At 60.2% G+C, this 19,469-nt stretch overlaps 1 protein-coding gene across 2 annotated transcripts; it reads right to left on the minus strand.

Moving 5' to 3' along the window:
• Positions 1-1,604: 1,604 nt before the first annotated feature.
• Positions 1,605-18,939, minus strand: LOC142020816 (V-type proton ATPase subunit d 1). 2 transcript variants are annotated; one of them, XM_075009027.1, is made up of 8 exons: positions 18,743-18,939; positions 13,029-13,200; positions 9,665-9,843; positions 6,915-6,994; positions 5,297-5,374; positions 4,904-5,080; positions 3,411-3,488; positions 1,605-2,732 (listed from the first exon to the last, which is right to left on the minus strand). In XM_075009027.1, exons 1-8 carry the CDS (start codon positions 18,870-18,872, stop codon positions 2,571-2,573), a joined length of 1,056 nt encoding a protein of 351 aa, XP_074865128.1. In that variant the 5' UTR covers positions 18,873-18,939; the 3' UTR covers positions 1,605-2,570. The 2 variants fall into 2 exon arrangements, with proteins under 2 accessions (XP_074865128.1, XP_074865129.1); XM_075009028.1 differs by lacking the exon at positions 18,743-18,939 and adding an exon at positions 18,152-18,198.
• Positions 18,940-19,469: the final 530 nt, after the last annotated feature.

Consider the following 19,469-nt stretch of genomic DNA (forward strand, 5'->3'; position numbering starts at 1 on the left):
GAGCTGGCCGAGGCGCTCCCTCCGCCTTCTCGGTGTTCGCGTGCACGCCCTGGAAAACCAGGGCAGTTGTGAAAGGTCGGGCTGGGGGCGGCTCAGGCGGTGCCAGTATTGCACATTGAGTTGTTACACATCAGGCTGAGCCGGGACTGGAGTGAACTCGCCCAGGCTGGACCGAGGCTGTCAGCAGGAGGAATCACAGCTCCTCTGGCGTTACTTGGCAACAGAAAGGACAGGGTGAGGAGCTCAAGGCTGCCTGTTGCATTACTTTACCTTTATCCATATTAAGTGGGGTTCCTCTTGAGGTCCTTTCCAGTCCTCATGTTCTACAAGGGGAAGGGCCCGGTCCCACCCTCTGCTCTCAGACCAAGTGGGGGTGTGGGGCAGTCATTTCTCACTGATGTGGGCCATGGTGCTGGGAAGGTGGGGAAACAAAGAACTCCAGTGCTGGAGCCAGGCACGAGGGAGCAGTGGGTCAGTACTTGGGAAACCCAAATGCAATCAGCAAGTCAAACAACCTTTGTAGACCCCCTGACTAGCCTTGAGCCAGTGGGCATGCCACACTCCCCCCACAGCCTCAGCCTGGGTGCAGAAGAGGGGCCGGGGGGAGAGTCCGCTGGCTGTTTACAGCAAAGTCGAGCTGTTGGTAAAGACACGATGCAGGGTGAGTGCTCCTGTCCTGCCCTAGGGGAGAACTGAAGCAAGCAGCACAGCGCAGGCCTACTAGAGACCCTGCCAGGCCCACATCAAGACAAGCGAAGCGTTGCAGCGGACCCAGGACATAGAGAGGAGCAGAAGGGCCAGCCAAAACACGCTGCAGACAATCCAGCTGCAGCTGCCCCCTGTGGCAGGACACCTTAGCCCCTGGCCAGAGCAGACACAAGAGGGACATGCTTCCACCGCTGTTTGCAAAGGTATGCCTCCCTGTCCCTGGTCTGCAGAGAACAAAGCAAGACCGGCTCCCACTGCACAGAGCATCTCGGCTAACGCAGCGTGGCTGAGCTGACGCTACCATGCTGTCGTGCTGGACCGCTCCACCAGCCTGTCTGCCAGCTGCTTAGTGCCGAAAACAATGGCCAGATAGCACCACCAGACAGACCTGCCCCAGCACTGGCCCCCAGCAAACATTCTGAGAGGACTCAGGCAGGCCTTCACCCACAGGAAAGTCTGTCTCTGGGCGGCGTAAAGCAACCCTCCTTTACTCACACTGCCAGTGCGACAAAGTCAAATGCCTTTGTGATAGGCAAGGAAGGGGTTAAAAGCAGTGCAGCAGGCAGCCAATTGGACAGCAGCCGCACAGAGCAGCCAATCAGGGCCCAGCAGGCTCACAAAAGGGAGCCGCAGGGCTGCAGCCAATCAGTAGCCACAGGAAGGCCCAGGGTAAACACTGCTCGTGGGTGGGTGCGGGAAGGCAGCACCTTGGACAGAGCTCACTGGAGCTGGCGGCCCTGGGAAGAGGCGAAGGGAACTGAAACAGGACAGGTGGAGACGCTGCTGCCTACTGAGACCCTGGCCAGGACCAACCCAGCAGAGCCTTTGCACATGGCAGGCGGCTGGGCAGGAGGGGCTCCTGGAGCTGCCAGCAAGGACCAGGCGAGGCAGCGTGGTGCTTTCCACAGATATTTATTGTCATGGGGAGAGGGGAGCCAGGACAGCAAATCAGGGTGCAGAGACTGAGGGCACAGCCAGAGCAGCTGGGCTGCGACTCCCGCTCCCCTGCCCCTGGGAGCAGCACAGAGCTGGCATGGCGGCTGCCAAGGGGACATCCAGCCTCCCAGCACTAGCGTCAGGGGGACAGGGCGAGCCCGGGCTGCGAAGGAGGCAGAATCAGCTAGCAGCTCAGTGACACCCACCTAGATCACAGCGCAACTGCACCTGTTGGGCCCACGCAGCCTGGCTCACTGCTGTGCATGAAGGGGAGGGCTGCTCCTGGGTGCAGCCTGGCAGCATGGGGGTAGGGGAGCACTGCAGAGGCAGGTGGGGGAGAAGGTCTGGCTGACACCTGCTCTCTGCTGCAGGCCCCTAGGGCAGAGACGGGGTGGGGGCCTTCCCCGGCCAGGGACCAGGCTGCTCAGCACAAGCCGGGCCACAGAAGTGCTGCGGGGGCGGGGAGGGGGGAACGACAGATGGGTGCCGCAGCCACCAGGGACCTCTGTCCCAGCCTCCTGCCCCAGGAGAACTCGGACACGACAACGCAGGCATTGCACAGCAGCCGCTGCGAAGCACACGCACACCAGGGCAGCGCTCAGGGAGCGCGGCTGCTCAGGTCAGCCTTGAGAGGGGCCCTGGAACTCAGGAGCTGCTGCAGAGCAAGGGGCAGCCAGGGCCCTCAGGGTAAGCGCACAGCTCAGCGGGACAGGGACAGGGACGGGGACGGAGACATGACACGGACCAGAGCCCTCCAGCTGCATCGCTGCCCAGCCCAGCCCAGCCCACCCTCAGCACCCAGCGGCAGCTGGGGAACAGACTGTCCTGTGCCCTGGGGCTCCTTCCAGAGGAGCCTGGCCCGGAGCTGGGAGCAGCGCACACTCGACACGCACGGGGCATGGGCGGGCAGGCCTGGGGCCGGGCACTTAGAAGATGGGGATGTAGTTGTCAATCTTGGCCCGGTGCCGCTGTGCGATGCACTCGGCAATCCACACGATGTTGCGACACTCCTGCTCCTTCAGCTTGACGAAGGCGTAGAACACCCCGAAGTGGAACTGGTTGAGGAAAGCCAGCTTGTTGAGTTTCACCTGGGAGAGCAGAGCGCCAGGGTCACGGCCTGCCCCCTGCCAGCAAAGCAGCTCAGAGCTCTGGAGAGCCTCTCAGATCCAGCACCACCCAGAGCCCAGCAGGCCTGTGGCTATTGCTGGAGCAGAGCCCGGGCACCTTGGGGGTGGGCCGGCCTGGAGTCTAGCAGCAGAGGGGAGCCCACTGGGCCCCAGGAGAACTGGAGCCAACAGCAGAGAGACTGGCCTTGACCAGCACTGGTCCAGGGACGCCCTCCTTGGCGGCCGGTCAGGTCCTGAGGGTGGCAGGCTGGGGAGGTCCAGCTTTTAGCAGCCATTGGAGCGAGTGGTCCCAGCCACGCTCCCCTGTGGTAGCCGAGTTCCTGGCACACCCCTCCAGCCCAGCCAGCAGTGCAAGCCGAGTCCACGGGAGAAGGCTGCCAGGGCGGGGCAGCGAGAGGGGCAGGGCAGGGACACGCTTACCCATGAGGTTTGTGATGCAAACCTCCTTCTGGGGACGCCCCACGGCTGCGCCTCCAGTCCAGTGGCAGGGAGCAGGGGACCGGAGTGCAGGAGGGCAAGTACAGCACAGGACGTCTGAGCCCCCCACCCCAACGCACACCCCCAGCTCTGCTGCCGGACTTCCCCTTCTGGCAGGCCTGCGGACTTCCGCCAAGCTCTGCTGCCGCTCCCGGCGCTCACCTCGTGCTCAAAGAAACGGTCCTCCAGGGTCTTGTCTCCGGGGTTGCTGCCAGCTCCTTCGAACAGCAGTTTGTACTCCTACGGCGAGAGGAGGTGCATGGGGAACAGACCCTCCAGCACTCACACGGCCGTGGCAGCCCTGGGCTGCAGCCCTCTTTCCCACACTGCAGCGCGGAGCTGAGCCCCAGCTCCAGCGGGACCCCCTCGCCCTGGGGCGCCTTCCCCCAGCAGTCCCCACCACAGCCGGCGAGAGCCGAGTGGCAGGAGCGAGCAGACGCCTCCCCACCCCACTGCCGATCGCGGGGCTGGCTCCTGGGGGCGGGGGGGGGGTGGGGGCGAGGGGAGCAGGACACGCGGCAGGAAGCGCAGGCCGTTTCTCACCCACCGAATGGCTGGGAATAGGGCACTGAATCCGGAGCCAGCACATGCACACGGTTTGCACTGCACGACGGCTGACGGGGGGTCTGGTTTGTAGTGGACAAGTGCCAACGTCACCCTGATTTCATGGCACTGGGAATTACGCCGGGGCAGGTCTCTGCCCGTGCTACACGAAGGTCAGATGAGACGACCTCAGTGGTCCCGCCTGGCCGGGGACTCCATGAATAAACCAGGGCTGCTCTGTGCTGACACTCCCGGGCTTACACCGGGCTCCTGGCTGAACACGGCTCACGGGGGCAAGCAAATGCCTGCGAACCACAGACCACCAACAGCTGCACCTCTAGGCCAGCGCTAGCTGCGCTACTGAGACGAGCAGCTCCAGCCCTGAGAACTGCACAGCTGGAGTCCAGGTACCTGAACTCCAGCTTCCGCCAGGAGCCCAGAGAGGCGCCCTCAACGTCCAATGCAGCACGTCCCTAGCAGACGCCCTCATCGACCCCCAGAGTCTGGGCCCTCCCATGAGTCCAGACGTGGCCAAAGTTAAGCCAGCGCAGTGTGAGCTGCGACTAGCCCCCGGCTGCCGATTCTCACCCCGGGGGATCGTACTCAGAGATGGGTCTCCACCCTTGGGCTCCCGACGGGTTTTGTGCCACCCAAGCAGGTCCCTGGCAGGCTTTGGGGCACATGCCAGGCAGCGTCCTAGCCCCAGGGTCCAGTCATAAGGCTGGAGGTCCCATCAGCGACTCCCTGTCACTGCCTGGTCCCAGCAGGGCTGGGAGAGCTGCCGTGCAGACAGACAGGGGTGCTCTGGGGTCCAGCCAGCCACGTCTGCACAGCTCAGATGACTCAGCTCTCCAGCAGGGTTAAAGCAACACTTTGTGTCCCATTCTGCCTCCAGCACACGGACGGCGGCTGGGGGAGCCCAGAACCACCCCTGCGAAGGGAGTGTTGCTGAGGCAAGAGGTCTGGGAGGGGCATATAATGCACCAGGGTCTCCTGCCCTGAGCCCCATCGTCCTTTCCCACGGATGGGCCCCAAACCCACTGATCCAGCCCGGGAGCAGCCACCTCCTGTGACAACCACCGCCCCCCACCCCCACCCGCCGTGGTACTTACCGGGTAGTAGTCGGCCACTGTTTTCACCTGCTCGTAGTCGTCCGCTCTGGCCAGCTGGGCCAACCCCTCTGGATAGAGCTTCCCACAGTGAGGGAACAGCTTGGCGCGGTCCTCCTTGGAGAGCTCCGTTCCGAACGAGTTAATGGTGATGATGAAGGCTCGCCTGTCTGCTTCAAACTAACCACAAGACGCATCGCCTCAGGCAGGGCTGTGCCCACCCCCGGTGGGGCCTTGTGGGGTAACATCCCCTGCCCTGCCTCCCCCCAGGCCCCAGCAAGCCAGCTGCATGCACCCAGGCACGGGGTTATTTCAGAAATCAGCCTGCAGTCAGCAGGCAGCGCTGAGCCACATGCAGCCGGATTACTGGGATGCGGGGCCCGTCGGCAGCCCTACCTCCAGGATCGGGCACATGGCGTCTGCAGTGGTGCCACCCAGGATCTTGCAGAACTTGTAGAAGGACTCAAGGTAGGCCTGAGGAGAGAGCCGAGCAGACGAGGGTGAGTGTGGCCCTTCTCCGCAGCCCGCCAGAGACCCCCAGTGCATCGACACAAGCCAGCAGGGCCCCAGCGCTCCGCCCAGGCCAATGGCCACGCTTCCCAGGAGGCAGAGGGAGGCCAAAGGCTGCGGTTTGGTCCATTCACATGCGGCAAAGAGCTAACCAGCCCGAGAGCATGGGCCCGCTGGCAGTGCCAGAGGTCCTGGCTCTAATCCAAGCGCTGTTCTGGCAGCCGTGAGTACATCTCTGCCTCTTCTAATGGGTCTCTTCCCATCCACCCGTCTGAGACTCGAGCCAACAGGCAATGAGGCAGGCTGCCCTGGAGCGTGGGGCGACTGAGGGCGGGCCCTGTGCCCGCCACCTGGCAGCCTGCAGAGTGACACAGGAGGCGCAAAGGGACACCGACCTAGGACTGCAATGCCCACTGTGCGCAGGATGAGTGAGACAGACGGAGCGTGCCATTCAGCTGTGTGGCGGCACACAGGGTCGCTACCAAGTCCCCACCGAGGGTCTGAGCGGCAGGGTAATTCACGAAACCCCAGGCTCCTTGCTCAGCCGTTCGAGGATGTGCTAGCTAGCTTTGTGAGAAAGACACTCGCACTCCTTTCTACCCGCCCCTCTCCCTCCGCGAGCAGTGGGAGTGCCAGCTGGAGAGAGCCACACGCCTTTGGGGATAGACACACAGCCCCGCCAGACCCCCCACCCCCCCAACCTCCACCTGCCGCCCCCCCGCAGCCCCACCAAACCCCCCAGCCTCTACCTGCCGCATCCCCTCCAGGCGCCCCATGCAGCACTGCTGGGGCCCTCAGTGCAAACCCACAGCTCCCCTTGATACTGGAGAGCAGCTTAGACAGACTCCTGTCAGGGATGGCATAGCTGGAGCTGGGCCCTGCCACAAGTGCAGGGACTGGACTGGAGCTCTCGAGGTCCCTCCCGGTGCTGGGATTCTATTCCAGCCACGCACCAGGGAAAGGGATCCAGCCTGCAGACCTCTCTGACCTGCAGGGAGGGGGCTCTGGGCTCCTTACTCCTCTAGGCTGCCCACGGGGGGTGTCTGCCGCCCCCACAGCTCAGTGGGGACCTCTGAAGTCTTTCCCCAGCAGGAGAGCACAGTCCTGGCCTGGCCCCTGATCTCAGCACCAGGCCCGGGAGAGCAGCCTCGTTGCCTCTGCTTCGCATGGATTCGGGGTCAGCCTGGGAGACGCCCGGGGCTCACCCAGGGCCAGTCAGACAGGCGAGGCCAGCGGGTACTTTGGGGACATGGTCACTGCCAGCCTGCAGGGATGGGAAGCAGCTGCCACGAGCACCCCCAGCCTCTGTTCTCGGTCGCCGCGTTACTGCTCCCCGGCATGCAGCAAACACACCACCAGCTCCCTTTACCCCTCCGGGAACCGGCCCGCTGGCAGCATGCTGCCCCGCCCAGCTCCCCCGCGGCGGGCGGCAACGCCCCATGGCCAGGCTCAGTTACCGCCACGAGCTGTTCCGCCGGCTCCTGCTCCCCGAGGGGCCCTTCACCTTGTACAGCGTGTTCCGGATGATTTCGATGTTCATCTCGTCCAGGTCCTGCTCGGAGATGCAGTCCTGGAAGAAGGCGGCTGAAAGACACACAGCAAAGTTGCCGACCGCTCCTGCTGCTCAAGTGCCACGCGCTGCTTCCCAGAGAATGGGAGAGCGGCCCTACGGGTCGAACCAGGGATCCGTCCAGCCCAGTCTCCTGTCAGGTGTCCCGGAGGGAGTGAACAGAACAGGGAACCAAGTGATCCCTCCCGTCACCCATGCCCAGCTTCTGCAAACCGAGGCTGGGACTCCTCCCAGCCCCACCTGGCCAATAGCCACTGATAGACCGAGCCGCCGTGGACCTATCTCACTCTCTTTAATCCCTGCTAACCTCCTGGTCTTCACAACGGCCTCTGGGGAGGAGCTCCACAGGTTAACTTTGTGCTGTCTGAAGACAGACTTCCTTCGGGTCGTTTTAAACCTGCTGCCCCTGAATTTCACTGGGTGACCCCTAGTTCTTGTGTTATGGGAACAAGTCAATAACTTGTCCCTGGTCACCTTCTCCACACCAGCCATGGTTTTTACAGACCCCGTCCTCTCCCCCGACGCCCGTCTCCTCTATTCTAAGCGGACAAGTCCCCGTCTTAAATCTCTTCTCACATGGCCCCGTTCCAAACCCCTCCTCACTTCTGTTCTCCTTTCCTGACCTTCCGGAGAGGGAGTGGAGGGGGAGACCTTTGCGTGCAGGAGGCCAGGTACCCAGCAGCTCCTCCAGACACCTACAGCTGGATGTGCAGAGCGCCTGCCTTGGGTGCCGAGGGCTGAATACTCAGACCGGCATGTCAGTGTTTGGACAGGAGCGTAGCTAAGCCCGCTGGGCCTTTTCTCTGCTTGCCACACGGCCAGGAAAGCCCCACGCCCCCCACTGAGCTCTGCAGGAGGGGCCGGGCCTTACCAGGAGCTTCATGGTGTGGCAACCAGACCATTTGGAAAACTAAGGTCCTCAGCTGCTCGGGCGGCGAGGCCAGACTCAGGCCGCAGGAGCAACCCTACCCCCCCGACTAGCCAGCCAAACCGCATGGGGAGAAGAGAAGTCCCTGTGCCTGGGACAGGACAGGACATTCAAGGGGACAGAGGATGTTCTTGCTTTGGGAATCAAAGACTCCGGCCTACAAGCAGGTTCCAAGCTGCCTTGTGTCTAGGTCCTTTTCCTTCTCCATAAGCCCAGGGCCTAGCCAGGGATGCCCAGCCCAGCCCAGGCGGTGGCGTAGAAATGCATTTCAGCTTTGGGATGTGCACACCCTGTGAAACGAGATCCAGGAGCTGGAGAACACACTTCCCAGCAGTGCCCCTGCTACGCTTGGAGCTGCTGTCTGGAACAAGGTCCCTGCACTCATTCTGCTCCCCCGGCTGGGTTCACGTTCCGTAACCTGTGCACACGCTCCAGGTTCAGGGAGCGCAGGTCAGTGCTTTGGCCTTGCAGCTGAGCGTCCTGCCCCAGCTGAATGCTCAACATGTGGAGTAAGAGCTCTGCTATCGGTTCAGCTTTCGGCCATTTCTTGGCTCCTTGTCTAACGAGTCAGTTTGAAATCTGTTTCCCTGCTTTGTTGTGCCAGGCTGTGCCGGGGATGCGATGAAAAATCTTGGCTGCTACCCACTCTACCATCAAGAGTCTAGATCTGCTGGGGACTGGACCCTCTCTGGAGCAGGTAGAAGAGGGCTGTGCGCCCAGGCATCTTCCACACCCAGAGGAAGAATTTGTTTGTCCCCTCCCAGACTGCACACTGCTGGCCTTAGCTCCTGTCTCTCACTCTCTTGCTTGCCGGGGTAAGGTACCAGCAGGATAACGAATTTAAAGTACAGCAAAGGCCTAGCCCTTCAGCACTCAGGTACCCAGCATGCCCGGCCGGAGGAAGGCAGAGCGGGGCCCACTGCCCGGCCCCAGCTCAAATAACCGGCACGTTTTATTACCCGGTGCCCCCGGCTCCCCCGGCGTGCTGGAGAATAAAGCTTGTGCTGTACTTGGTTCGCTGTGGGACACGGACTAGTCTGCCTCCGCAGATCACAGCAACTGCCACAAATTGCATTACACGTTGGCATCTCCCATGCGGGGAGTTACTTCTCTCTTCTACTCCTACATCTCACGGCTGGAGAGCCAACGTGCCTCTGGTCATTCTTCCAGCCAACCTGCGACGCGCCACAGCAACACGCCTGCTCAATTCCACATTCTACAGAGGGGTTTTCCAACTGAGTGCCGACTTTGGAGCACGCCTGCCTCACGCACCCACTACCTGAGGCCTGTACCCGTACGAGAGAGGCAGACAGGCCTGGAAGCGGAGGCAGCTGTTGGGAAGATGCCCACAGGGGACTGCTGAACGTACGTGGAATTGCTCCAGGAAATCTGTGCAGCAAGCATAAGTACGATTACCTCCCTCCCCTCTCCCAGGGAGAACCCGGATTTCTCGCTACTGGGATCTGCACGACAGGCATCACTCCAGACGACTAGTGCTAAAACAAGGTTACTACTTTCTTAACATGCCTCAACTTGCTGCCTTCATGTTTCTTCCCTAGAGGGCTGGTGGGAAGCCGACGGGGAGCCCATTCTGGCAGGTCACTCTGCAATCGAGCAGTAGGTACACTTGGAGCATGCCCGCGGCAGAAAGCCCCACTACACCTGCATTCAGAGGCCCAGGGCCGTGTGCACATCCCAGGGCGTGAATGGGGCAGACAGGGTCCCACGCACGGCGGGAGAGCAAACCCCTGCTCACCCAGGGGCGTGTCCACCAAGATGGCGTTGTAGAGCTCGGCCGGGGTCTGAGCAATGTTCACCGCTTCCATCTGCTCAAAGCTGCCCAGAGGGTGGCACTTGGGTACCAGCTCTGCGATGGAGCGCTGGTGCAGGGTGCCGGTGATCAGCAGGATGACGTTATCGATCATGTAGCTGTACCTGGGGGGACAGGAGAGGGGAGCGGGTTACCCACGCTGGCAGCAGGGTCGTCGGCTGGGTGCACGTGTTGGCCCTCCCTCTGTCCGGGCGGTGTCCATAACACCAACAAGGAGTCCCGTAGCACCCTGCAGACTAACGGACGTAGGGCACAAGCTGTCATGGACAGAACGGAGCAGAAACACAGGCAGGTTCACGTGTAAGAAATGACTGCAAAGGAGGAGGGTACGAGCCACTGTAAAGTCCGGTGATCGGTCAGGGGATTGGGGGACACTCAGGAAAGGATTTAAAAGTAACCAGCCTTCCCCCAGAGCACCCCAAACCCTTCACAACTCCATTACAAAGGGAAACCGCTGAACTGGAGCTCATGTGCAAACTCAGCACTATACCCTGAATAAGGAACTCTACCGGTAACCATCTAGAGAGGCCACGCCCCCAGTGAACAGCCCCATCGCTCCCCTGCGACAGTGAACAACCGCAATTCTAACACCACACCAGCCTTGCGGGGGGACACCAACGAGGCTGACAGGCTACCTCCCACTCTGGCTGGGACCGTAACAGTGTCCCTCAAATTGCTGCAGTCTCCAGCACCAGCCTCTGATGAGGACAGAAGTCCATCACCCCACACCGTACACAAATCCAGCATCTCAGACTCAAGCCTGCCTCGTGCTCCTCGTCCCAGGTGAGACCACCCGGGGCGAACAGGCACAGCTCCCTGGACACGCACACAGAGCCACAGGTGTGCACGATACCACCCCCAAGGGGAGGGGAGAGAGAAATGCTGCAGCCAGGAGCTCGGGTGAGATTCACCTCGGCGCAGGGAAAGAGCACGGGCGACAAGGGGCCGGCTCACACGAAGAGGGCAACCTTCTTAGCAGCCGATTGTTCCGATCCGCCACTACAGTACAGGGTGGCTATCGACCCAGTGGGGGGAAAGCAGCGCAGCTGGGAGAGGGACTCGCCTGTTTGTCTGCAGCTCTCCCGGGGGAGTACATGGCCCCAAGACAAGACAAGCCGCGCCCTGTAGGGGACCTCAGGTAACAATCTGGAAGAGCAACAAGAAGCCCCGTGGCACCTTACAGACCAACAGGTATTTTGAAGCATGAGCTTTCGTGGGCGAAGTCCCACTTCATCAGATGCGTGAGCGGGGTGGGGGTCCCACTCAGCTGGTGGAGGCCAACCCTGAGCACGCTCATGCTGAGCTGCAGCTCCCCTTTTAGCCAGCCCACGGAGGGTTTCTCCTGGCCCGAGCGTGCCAATGTCAGGCCAGGCGCCGCGCCGAGGGGCTCCCTTTCCAGGTAGGGTGATGACTGAACAAGCCAGCGAAGCCAGATCACACTGACCCAGTGCTTGGGACGCAGTCAGCAAAGCCTCTCCCCCGCCGTGCCTGGAGCCACCTGGGCAGGACTCTGGCATGAACACAGCTGCTTTTCTTACGCCAGTTCCAGCGAGGAAGGGAAGCAGCAGCACCACCTTTGCCTCGCCCAAGCGCCCATCGAACCGGGTGTACACGTTTAGCCTCACTCCACTTCCCCCAGCTCCCTCAGGGCCTGCACAGGTGTCATGTTCGGGTCAGGCTCAGGTCACCTCTGGGGAAGAGGAAGGTTTCCAGCCCACACTGCCACAAGCCTGGTGAGAGGCACGCACAGGTCCCGAAGGACGTTACACAACCACCCTCCTGCCGCCGAGGCTTCACAGAGCTGACCGCGGCTCACACCTTTGCCTCGACACTGCCCGAGAACTGCAACGGGAGGGTAATCCTTCCCCTTTCCTCACGTGAAGCAGCACGTTAGAGTCCCACACGACTAGTCCCTCCAGCCTCCCCTTCCACAACGCCCACCACACTGTGCCTCCGCAGGAGCAGTTCAGGGGCACCGAGGCTCGGAACCGGCAAGGCTAACAGTGGCTTGGAGGGAAGGCTCCCGCCCCCGCCTGAGCTGGCAAGTGGATCGCTGCCTTGAGACACTCCCTACAAACGGACACAAACCAGGAAAGCAATCGCAGACAAGGGGATGGGGCAGCTACAAGACAGACCCTCACCCCCTCCCCGGCCCCAGGGAGGCAGGAACAGGCACCAGGAGTTAGTCAGGGAACACAAATAAAGGGAAACAAGCAGCAAGAAATCGCAGAGACTGTTAGACGATGGCTCAGCTCTGATGTCGTACTGTGGCGCACCAGGAATCCCTATGGGGGGAGGGCTGTGATGGGGACTACGGAATAGGACTCTAGACCCAAGAGAAGCTCGTGATTTAAATCGCTTCCCTTCCAGAAATCCAGAGCGAACCTTTGCCTAAGGGGATTCCCATAGCACACAACAGGAGCCCACCCACCGGCCCGCAGCCAAGACTGTCAACAGAGCAGGAGCCCGGCCCGGGCGCCAAGCTCTGAGATGGAGTCACCTGCACCCCCAGCAGCAGACACCCCACCCCTACCTTACAGAACACAAAAGGCATCCACAGACCTGCCATCTCTCAGCTTAGAGGTATCGCTTCAGCCCATGGCCGCCTGCAGCTTCAGCCTTCCTTTGCTCCTGGAAGAGGTGGGACCCTCCTCCCTCCCCCCAAGTTGCACAGGTGGAGGAGCGGGAGGCACGATGCAGGAAGACTGTACATCTGCTAGCAGACTGCGGTGGTCTGCTAACATTTCCTCATGGTAACGCGGGACAAACCCCCGAGTCAGCTCTAATTATGCAAGAGAACCAATTCAGTGCAGCCCCCCAGTGAAACGTTACCCATGGATTAATTCAAACTACTCCGGCTCTTGCAGGACAGCAGCGCCTCTCTTCCTAGGGCTGGTGTTAACACGAAGGCTGCAACAGAGGGGCTGGGTGGAGGCCCTAGGATTTAATTGACATCTGTACTCACAGGTTTCAATGCTGCTGCAGTGACATGCAGTCTAAGAGAGGCATTATCCCATACATGCTGATGGGCACAGACCATGAACCCTGAGTCCTGGCGTGAGCGGAAGCCTGCATGAGAGGGTGAACTTTATACAGCAGCTTTTGCTTAAAAGCTGGAAGATGAGGAGGCCATGTTGCTGGCAGCCAACAAAGGTACATTTGGGGGGGGGTCCCACAGCTATTTCACTCTCACGTTTGCAAGCCCGAGGCTGCTGTGCCCATCACATGGGAAAGGCCCTTCTAAGCTGGGAGGCTCAGCAAAGCCTGCTGAGGAGCAGCTCGTACTCACGTGATGAAGTCCAGAAAACTCGCTAGCGGCTCGTACGCGTGGTTCCTCATGTGACGAAACTCAACCACCATCTTCTCCTTCAGCTTGTCGTCTATGACGGACACAGTCAGTGGGGAGGCTTCGTTGGCCAGGAAGTTCCCATAGTCCGTGCTCTGGAGGTGCAGCTTCAGATCTAGAAACAGAAACCGCTATTCAGGTTCGTTGGGTGAGTTTTGGTTTTTAACCTATTGCGGACAGGTAAAGAGCCAGCACACGGTGGTTTGGTCTGAGCCCTTACCCCCCACTTACAATGGCAAACAGTGACACCTGCCGTTCAGATACGTGCCTCTGCTCTTCTATTGCGCAGCTCAAACCACGGAACAGCAAACACCTGCATTTCTTAGGGAGGGAGGCCACGCACAAGAGTCACGAAAATCTGAACAATGAAGTGCACAAGCCAACTCCCCAGCTTCAGCCCCCAGTATGTTCCTCAGTTCCTCCCACAATGTCATGTGACCTACTGCACCACTGGCAAGAGAATACGGCCAACACGCCAAACACTCTGTTCTGCCGAGAGATTTCTGATAAGTCTCAAGGAGCAGAATCCAGAAGAGTCACTTGGAATAACGAGTTCCTCAAAACAAAGCAGTGCAGTAGCACTTCAAACACTAACAAAATAATTTATTAGGTGATGAGCTTTCGTGGTTCGTCTCCTAATAAATTATTTTGTTAGTCTTTGAAGTGCTACTGGATGCTTTGCTTTGATAGCGTACAGACTAGCCCAGCTCCCTCTCTGTTACTGTTCAACATGCGAGTGCTCCACGAGTAACTGGTGCTGCTCATTCTCATGAGAAGTAAGTGAGGTTGACAGGAGAGTTTTGCCCACCAACCTCCCTCTGTGGGGGCAGCCAGAAAAACTGCTCTGCGATACCTTGATTCCTGCTACGCAATTGCCACAGATGGAATTGTGTCTCTTAGATCCACTTTTTGGCCTTGTGCAGACCTGGCCTCAGTCTAAGACGTTCAGAGTAAATGTAAAGCTCCAGGTTTCCGGCAGTAACCGTAAGAACAGCTGTCCCAAGTCACGCCACTGATCTAGCTAGCTCACCATCTGGCCCACTGCGGCCAGAACCAGATGATTCAGAGGCAGCACGCACAACAGGGCAATGTATGGTCTGACCCACCCCTGTTGTCCAGTCTCAGCTTGTGGCATTCATGCTTGAAAGGTGCCCAGAGCACGGGTGGAATTCTATGGTTTGCACTCTACAGGTCAGACCACGTGATGGGCCCTGTGGGCTGTAACACCTGTCACTTTAATGGCCCACAAGCAACGCAATGCCCGTGCACAGTCCAGAACAGCCAGCAGGGACACTTCTGTGGCTTCTAGGGGTGGGGAAAGAGGAGCAGCAGCCTACTTGGTCTGTCTTCTCCCATACCTGTGGATGCTAGGTTTCCCCCACAGAACGGCTTACAGACCGATGCCCACAGGTACCATTCCAGCAAGCTCTGGGGCTGAGCACTGCTCTCTAAGGAACATGCGCTAAGAGTAGCGTGTGGTAGAGTAACCTTCGTGTTGCTCAGTAACACAGAGGGAGCCATGTTCACCTGCCTCTTCACAAAGCTGACAAAGCAGTCCTGTAGCGCTTTCAAGACTAACAAAATGTATTAGGTGATGAGCTTTCATGGGGCAGACCCACTTCTTCAGACCTGGAAACAGTGCTGAAAGTGAACTGGCCTGACTGCCCCATGCACCTGATCCGTCAGTTCTCATTTCAAGGCTTTGTGTGCGTCTGTTACATAATCGTCACGACCGTTCACTTTCAGCACTATCGCCAGTACAGCCCTGTCGCCGGATGCGAAGGGGGTCTGCCCCACAGAAGTGCTACATGGCTGCTGCTGTGCAGCTCCAGGCCTTATTCACTGCAAACCTGTCAGACGCTGGCTGGAAGAGAATCATTAATTTCCTCCTGTGGTTTCTAGGGCACTCATCACAGGAGCATCCCAGCACTTGGCCCACATTAATCTCTCTTCACCACATTCCAACCTTCAGCGTGAGGAACAATGGCAGGCTAAGGTCAGAAGTTTCCCACTGACTTCCATACCCGATGTGAGATAGTTTGAAAAACCATTATTTCAACTGAGCACGAAAGCACCACACGAAAGGTGCGTCAAAGCCAAGAGCAGAATCTACTTCCACAGAGCCTCCTTCGGTTGCATTAACAAGGAGACAATCCTTCCGTCCTGCAACCCCAGCCTCAAATGAGGCAGGAGTCTTACAGATGACCCTGTCTTTTCCCACACAGCCTGATTCCCACTGCAGCGCCAACCTGGGCACTGAATGGCGCACAGGTCCTGTGAAAACAGCATGCGATCTAGTAGCTCAGCTGTGCCATAAGGTGCAAGGGGACTGAGTTACAACAGCAAAGGCAACCGGAATTCTGACATCTCCCACTTCCGAGCGCTCACCTTTGAAACGTTCCTGTTATTTTCATGCAGGGGTGTTTGTTTGCTTAACAACCTGAAAAAACAAACTGTCTTGCTCCACACACGGACCAGAAGAACCGGGTCTTTGCCCATGAAAACTTACGCTCCAAAAATATCTGTTGGTCTATAATGCGTCACAGGACTTCTCGTTTTTGCAGATACAGACTAACACGGCTACCCCTGATACCAACCTTCATCACATGCAAACCCACTGACCCCGTTTTCCACAGTTCAGCTGCCAGCTCAACCTCAGACCCACCAAAACAGATCTCTGGATGGACAAGTAACTGATCCCAACAGCAGATTTTCTGTGGGGCTGTCAAGTAATCGCAGTTAACTCATGCGATTAACTCAAAAAATGCAGTTGCCGTTTTAATCACAGTGTGATCCAAGTCCAAACAGAAACGGGTGAAATATTTTGGAGGTCTTTCCACACACAAAACAGAATGCAAAGCGCACTGCGCACACTTTATATTAGTTACCTGCACTCCAAAACCCCCCAAGTGTCCTCAGTTCGTCTCACAGAAGCACCATAACGCAGCCTCTGCCCCGAGAGTGCAGCTAGCTACTCCGTTACACAACTGCATTCAAAAACAAAGCCACGTAACACTTCAGAGCCACAAGCCCACTCATGTCCACTCCAACGCGCCCTAACGTGGGTTGGGGAGTCTGCCTCCTAGAATCACCGCTTTGGAGTGCCCTGTTTCTGCACTGCAAGGGTTCACCCTCCTGTGAGCGACTCCATGGGCATCACTGCAAGCACCTGTACTCGTTAGCGAGCGCCTTGGAGCATCGCTTAACCGGCCGAGATTTCGGGAGCTCGCCATGTTGGTCTACTGCAGTAAAAAAAAGGAGTCCTGTAGCATCTTACAGACTAACCAATCTATTAGCACATAAGCTTTCACGGGCTGCAGAGTCTATGAGGAATCCTGTAGCACCTTAAAGGATTCACTATGTCCCTTACTCTCCAAACACGCAGATCCAAGCAACACCATTTTCCTGTTGCCATTTGATTAGGAATGTAAAATCCCTGTTAATTGGTTAACTGGCAGGCACTGGACTGAAAGACGCCGTTAGTAGCAGGCAGTCCTGCAGCAAGTGAATCCCTTTGCAGGCCATGATGGAAACACACACACTAACACGCAGGTGTAATGGCCGGAAGGGAGTATTGCGACCACTTCGTCGTCAGCGTTCCCTGGAGCTGAGCTCCTGGGCGGCCAACCAGGAGAGAGTCCGGCACCGCCCAGTTGATCAGCAGAGCGCCCACAGCGGGCAGCGTGTGTGTCTACTGGTGGTGCCATCTGCACATGCCTGCGTGTCCATAATGAAGTGTATTCCACCCACAGAGGGCAAAATTAGAGGGCATCCTGGTGAGCAGGTGTTTTAAGGCGGCTCAGTGTGAACGTACACCCCTAGGAACCAAAGCCGGGGCTAAACTTACAGCATGGGGCTATCCTGGGAAGCAAACACCCTGACAAAGTTATGGGAGTGGAGGAGGATGGATATGTCCTGCCCAATGCCATATTCTCTGTAACGTATCTGGGTGCTGCCTGGTATCTCGCTAAAGGGCTAGTCAGACAGACATTCGCTGCATAAATCTGGTAAGTTTCTCCCTCATTTGATGCATAATAAATCCATCAGTAAAAACGATTGCCCAGAGGGCCGCTGAATGAATTACGGAGCAGGCACTGGGGAAGTCCAACAGACATTGTCTCTGACAAATGCTACTCCAGAAGTTCCACTTCCTGCACCATCTCTTTCGCCTCTTCTGCTTTTTCTTCCCAACTTCAGACCCTAGGGCCAGAAGAAACTGCTAAGACCATCAAGTCCGAACTCCTGGGTACACCGCCTGCAGAATTTCTGCCAGAAGCTGGAATAAGGCGGGGTAGTTTTTAAAAAAGAGCCAACATTTCAGCACACTGCTCCTGGAGCCTGTTCAGAGGTCTGCGTATTTCACCAGCTTCCAGGTACTCCCAGTCCCACTTCTGCAGCACACCGTCCTCCGCACTGCCTAAACCATCTGGTCGAGCCAAGGAAGGTGGGTTCTCTTTCTCCCACCACCCCAAATGCTGCCGGACAGGGATCCCTGTAAGCCAGGGCTTCACAACCTACGGGTCGGGATCCAAACATGGGTCACCATTAGATTTTCATTTCAGCGTGGCAGGGCAGGGAACTGCCTGCGCCGCAGGTAGGGGAAGCGGGGAGCAGAGCTGGTGCGTATAACAAAATTTATGATGCCCACAGGTGGAAAGAGCTGGCAGGAATCCGGCTCTTGGCTGCTGCAGAAGGGGTCTCTCACCCCCTGCTCCCCACACGCTCTCTGTCGGGGTCCGACTCTCCAGCTTCACACGAAGCAGAGCGAACGAAGCTGACCTGCTGCCCACCAGCTTTGCGAAGGGAGCGCGTCGACAGCGGCGGGAAGGTGAGGGGGCAGCACGGGGGAGGGGGCCGAGCTGGGCGGAGGAGAAAAGGGGGCAACGGAGCTGTGCCGGGCGAGTGGGCGAAGGGGGTAACAGGGCCAGACGGGAGGGGGGCAGTGGGGTGAAGGTGCTGGGCGGGCAGAGAGGTAAGGGGGTAACAGGGAAAGCTGCTGGGCAGAGGGCGGGGCGGGGCCCGGCAGGGGGGGGGGTACAGGGGTGCCGGGGGGGGGCCGGGCTCACCCTCCAGGCTCTCGCACTGCACCAGGTTGAGGTGGTGCCGGGGGGCGGGGCGGTGGCCGGCGGGGGGCGGGGCCGGTACGGGGGGCGGGGCCGGGCTCACCCTCCAGGCTCTCGCACTGCACCGGGTTGAGGTGGTGCCGGGGGGCGGTGCCGGGGGGCGGGGCGGGGCCCGGCGGGGGGCGGGGCCGGTACCGGGGGGCGGGGCCGGGCTCACCCTCCAGGCTCTCGCACTGCACCAGGTTGAGGCGGTGTCGGGGGGCGGTGCCGAGGGGCGGGGCGGGGCCGGTGCCGGGGGGCGGGGCCGGGCTCACCCTCCAGGCTCTCGCACTGCACCAGGTTGAGGTGGTGCCGGGGGGCGGGGCGGTGGCCGGCGGGGGGCGGGGCCGGTGCCGGGGGGCGGGGCGGTGGCCGGCAGGGGGTAAGGGGGCGGGGCCCGGCGGGGGGCGGGGCGGGGGGGGTACAGGGGTGCCGGGGGGCGGGGCCGGGCTCACCCTCCAGGCTCTCGCACTGCACCAGGTTGAGGTGGTGCCGGGGGGCGGGGCGGTGGCCGGCGGGGGGCGGGGCCGGTACGGGGGGCGGGGCCGGGCTCACCCTCCAGGCTCTCGCACTGCACCAGGTTGAGGTAGTCCGCCCGCCGCAGCACGCCCGCCTTGAAGCCCCGCACCAGCCCCTCGAGGTAGCCGCTGTCCGCGTTGAAGTAGAGCTCGGGGAAGCCCGACATGGCTCCGGCTCCGGCTCCGGCCCCGGCCCCACGTCACAGCGCGAGACGCCGCTGCGCCGCGTCCCGGCATGCACCGCGCCGGCGAGAGTCACGGGCCGCGGAGGGGCGGGGCCACGGGCGGGGCCAGGGCCAGGGCCAGGCGGGGGTGGAGCTGGGGGCGGGGCCATGCTGGGGGTGGAGCTGGGGGCGGGGCCATTGCTGGGGGCGGGGCCCCTGGCGCTGTCCCCCCGGCCGGCGGGGAGCTCTCGCCGTGGCCCCGCACACGCTGCGCCTCCCTGGAGAGCTGCGGGCGGGACCCGGGTTGCGCTTGGCTGCGCGGGCGCTGCCACTGGGGTCCCTTCTGGTCTCGTCTGAGCTGCCGCTGCTGCGATCGCGGGTCACCAGCCGGGCTGCCCCTGGCAGCCAGGGAGCCCTGCGCCGCCTCGGTGAAGAGAGGGGCCGGGGCCAGAGCCGGGACAGCACCGAGCCAGCACACGTGGCTCGTAATGGGGAGCTGAGTGGGGGCACCCGGCCTCGGCGAGTCCTCGTTCCAGCTGCCGGGGAAATTCGGGTGCTGCCCCCGGGTGTGGTGCTGTGACAGGGCCGTGCACGGGGACC

Source organism: Carettochelys insculpta, chromosome 14 (genome assembly GCF_033958435.1).
Source record: "Carettochelys insculpta isolate YL-2023 chromosome 14, ASM3395843v1, whole genome shotgun sequence".
Lineage (NCBI taxonomy): Eukaryota > Metazoa > Chordata > Testudines > Carettochelyidae > Carettochelys > Carettochelys insculpta.

Coding starts and splice junctions, on each gene's coding strand:
- LOC142020816 (XM_075009027.1), bottom strand. CDS start 18,872: ATGTCGGGCTTCCCCGAGCTCTACTTCAACGCGGACAGCGGCTACCTC. Junction 13,201..18,742: donor GCAGTGCGAGAGCCTGGAGG/GTGAGCCCGGCC, acceptor TTCTGTTTCTAG/ATCTGAAGCTGCACCTCCAG. Junction 2,733..3,410: donor ACCGTTTCTTTGAGCACGAG/GTGAGCGCCGGG, acceptor CTGCTCTCCCAG/GTGAAACTCAACAAGCTGGC.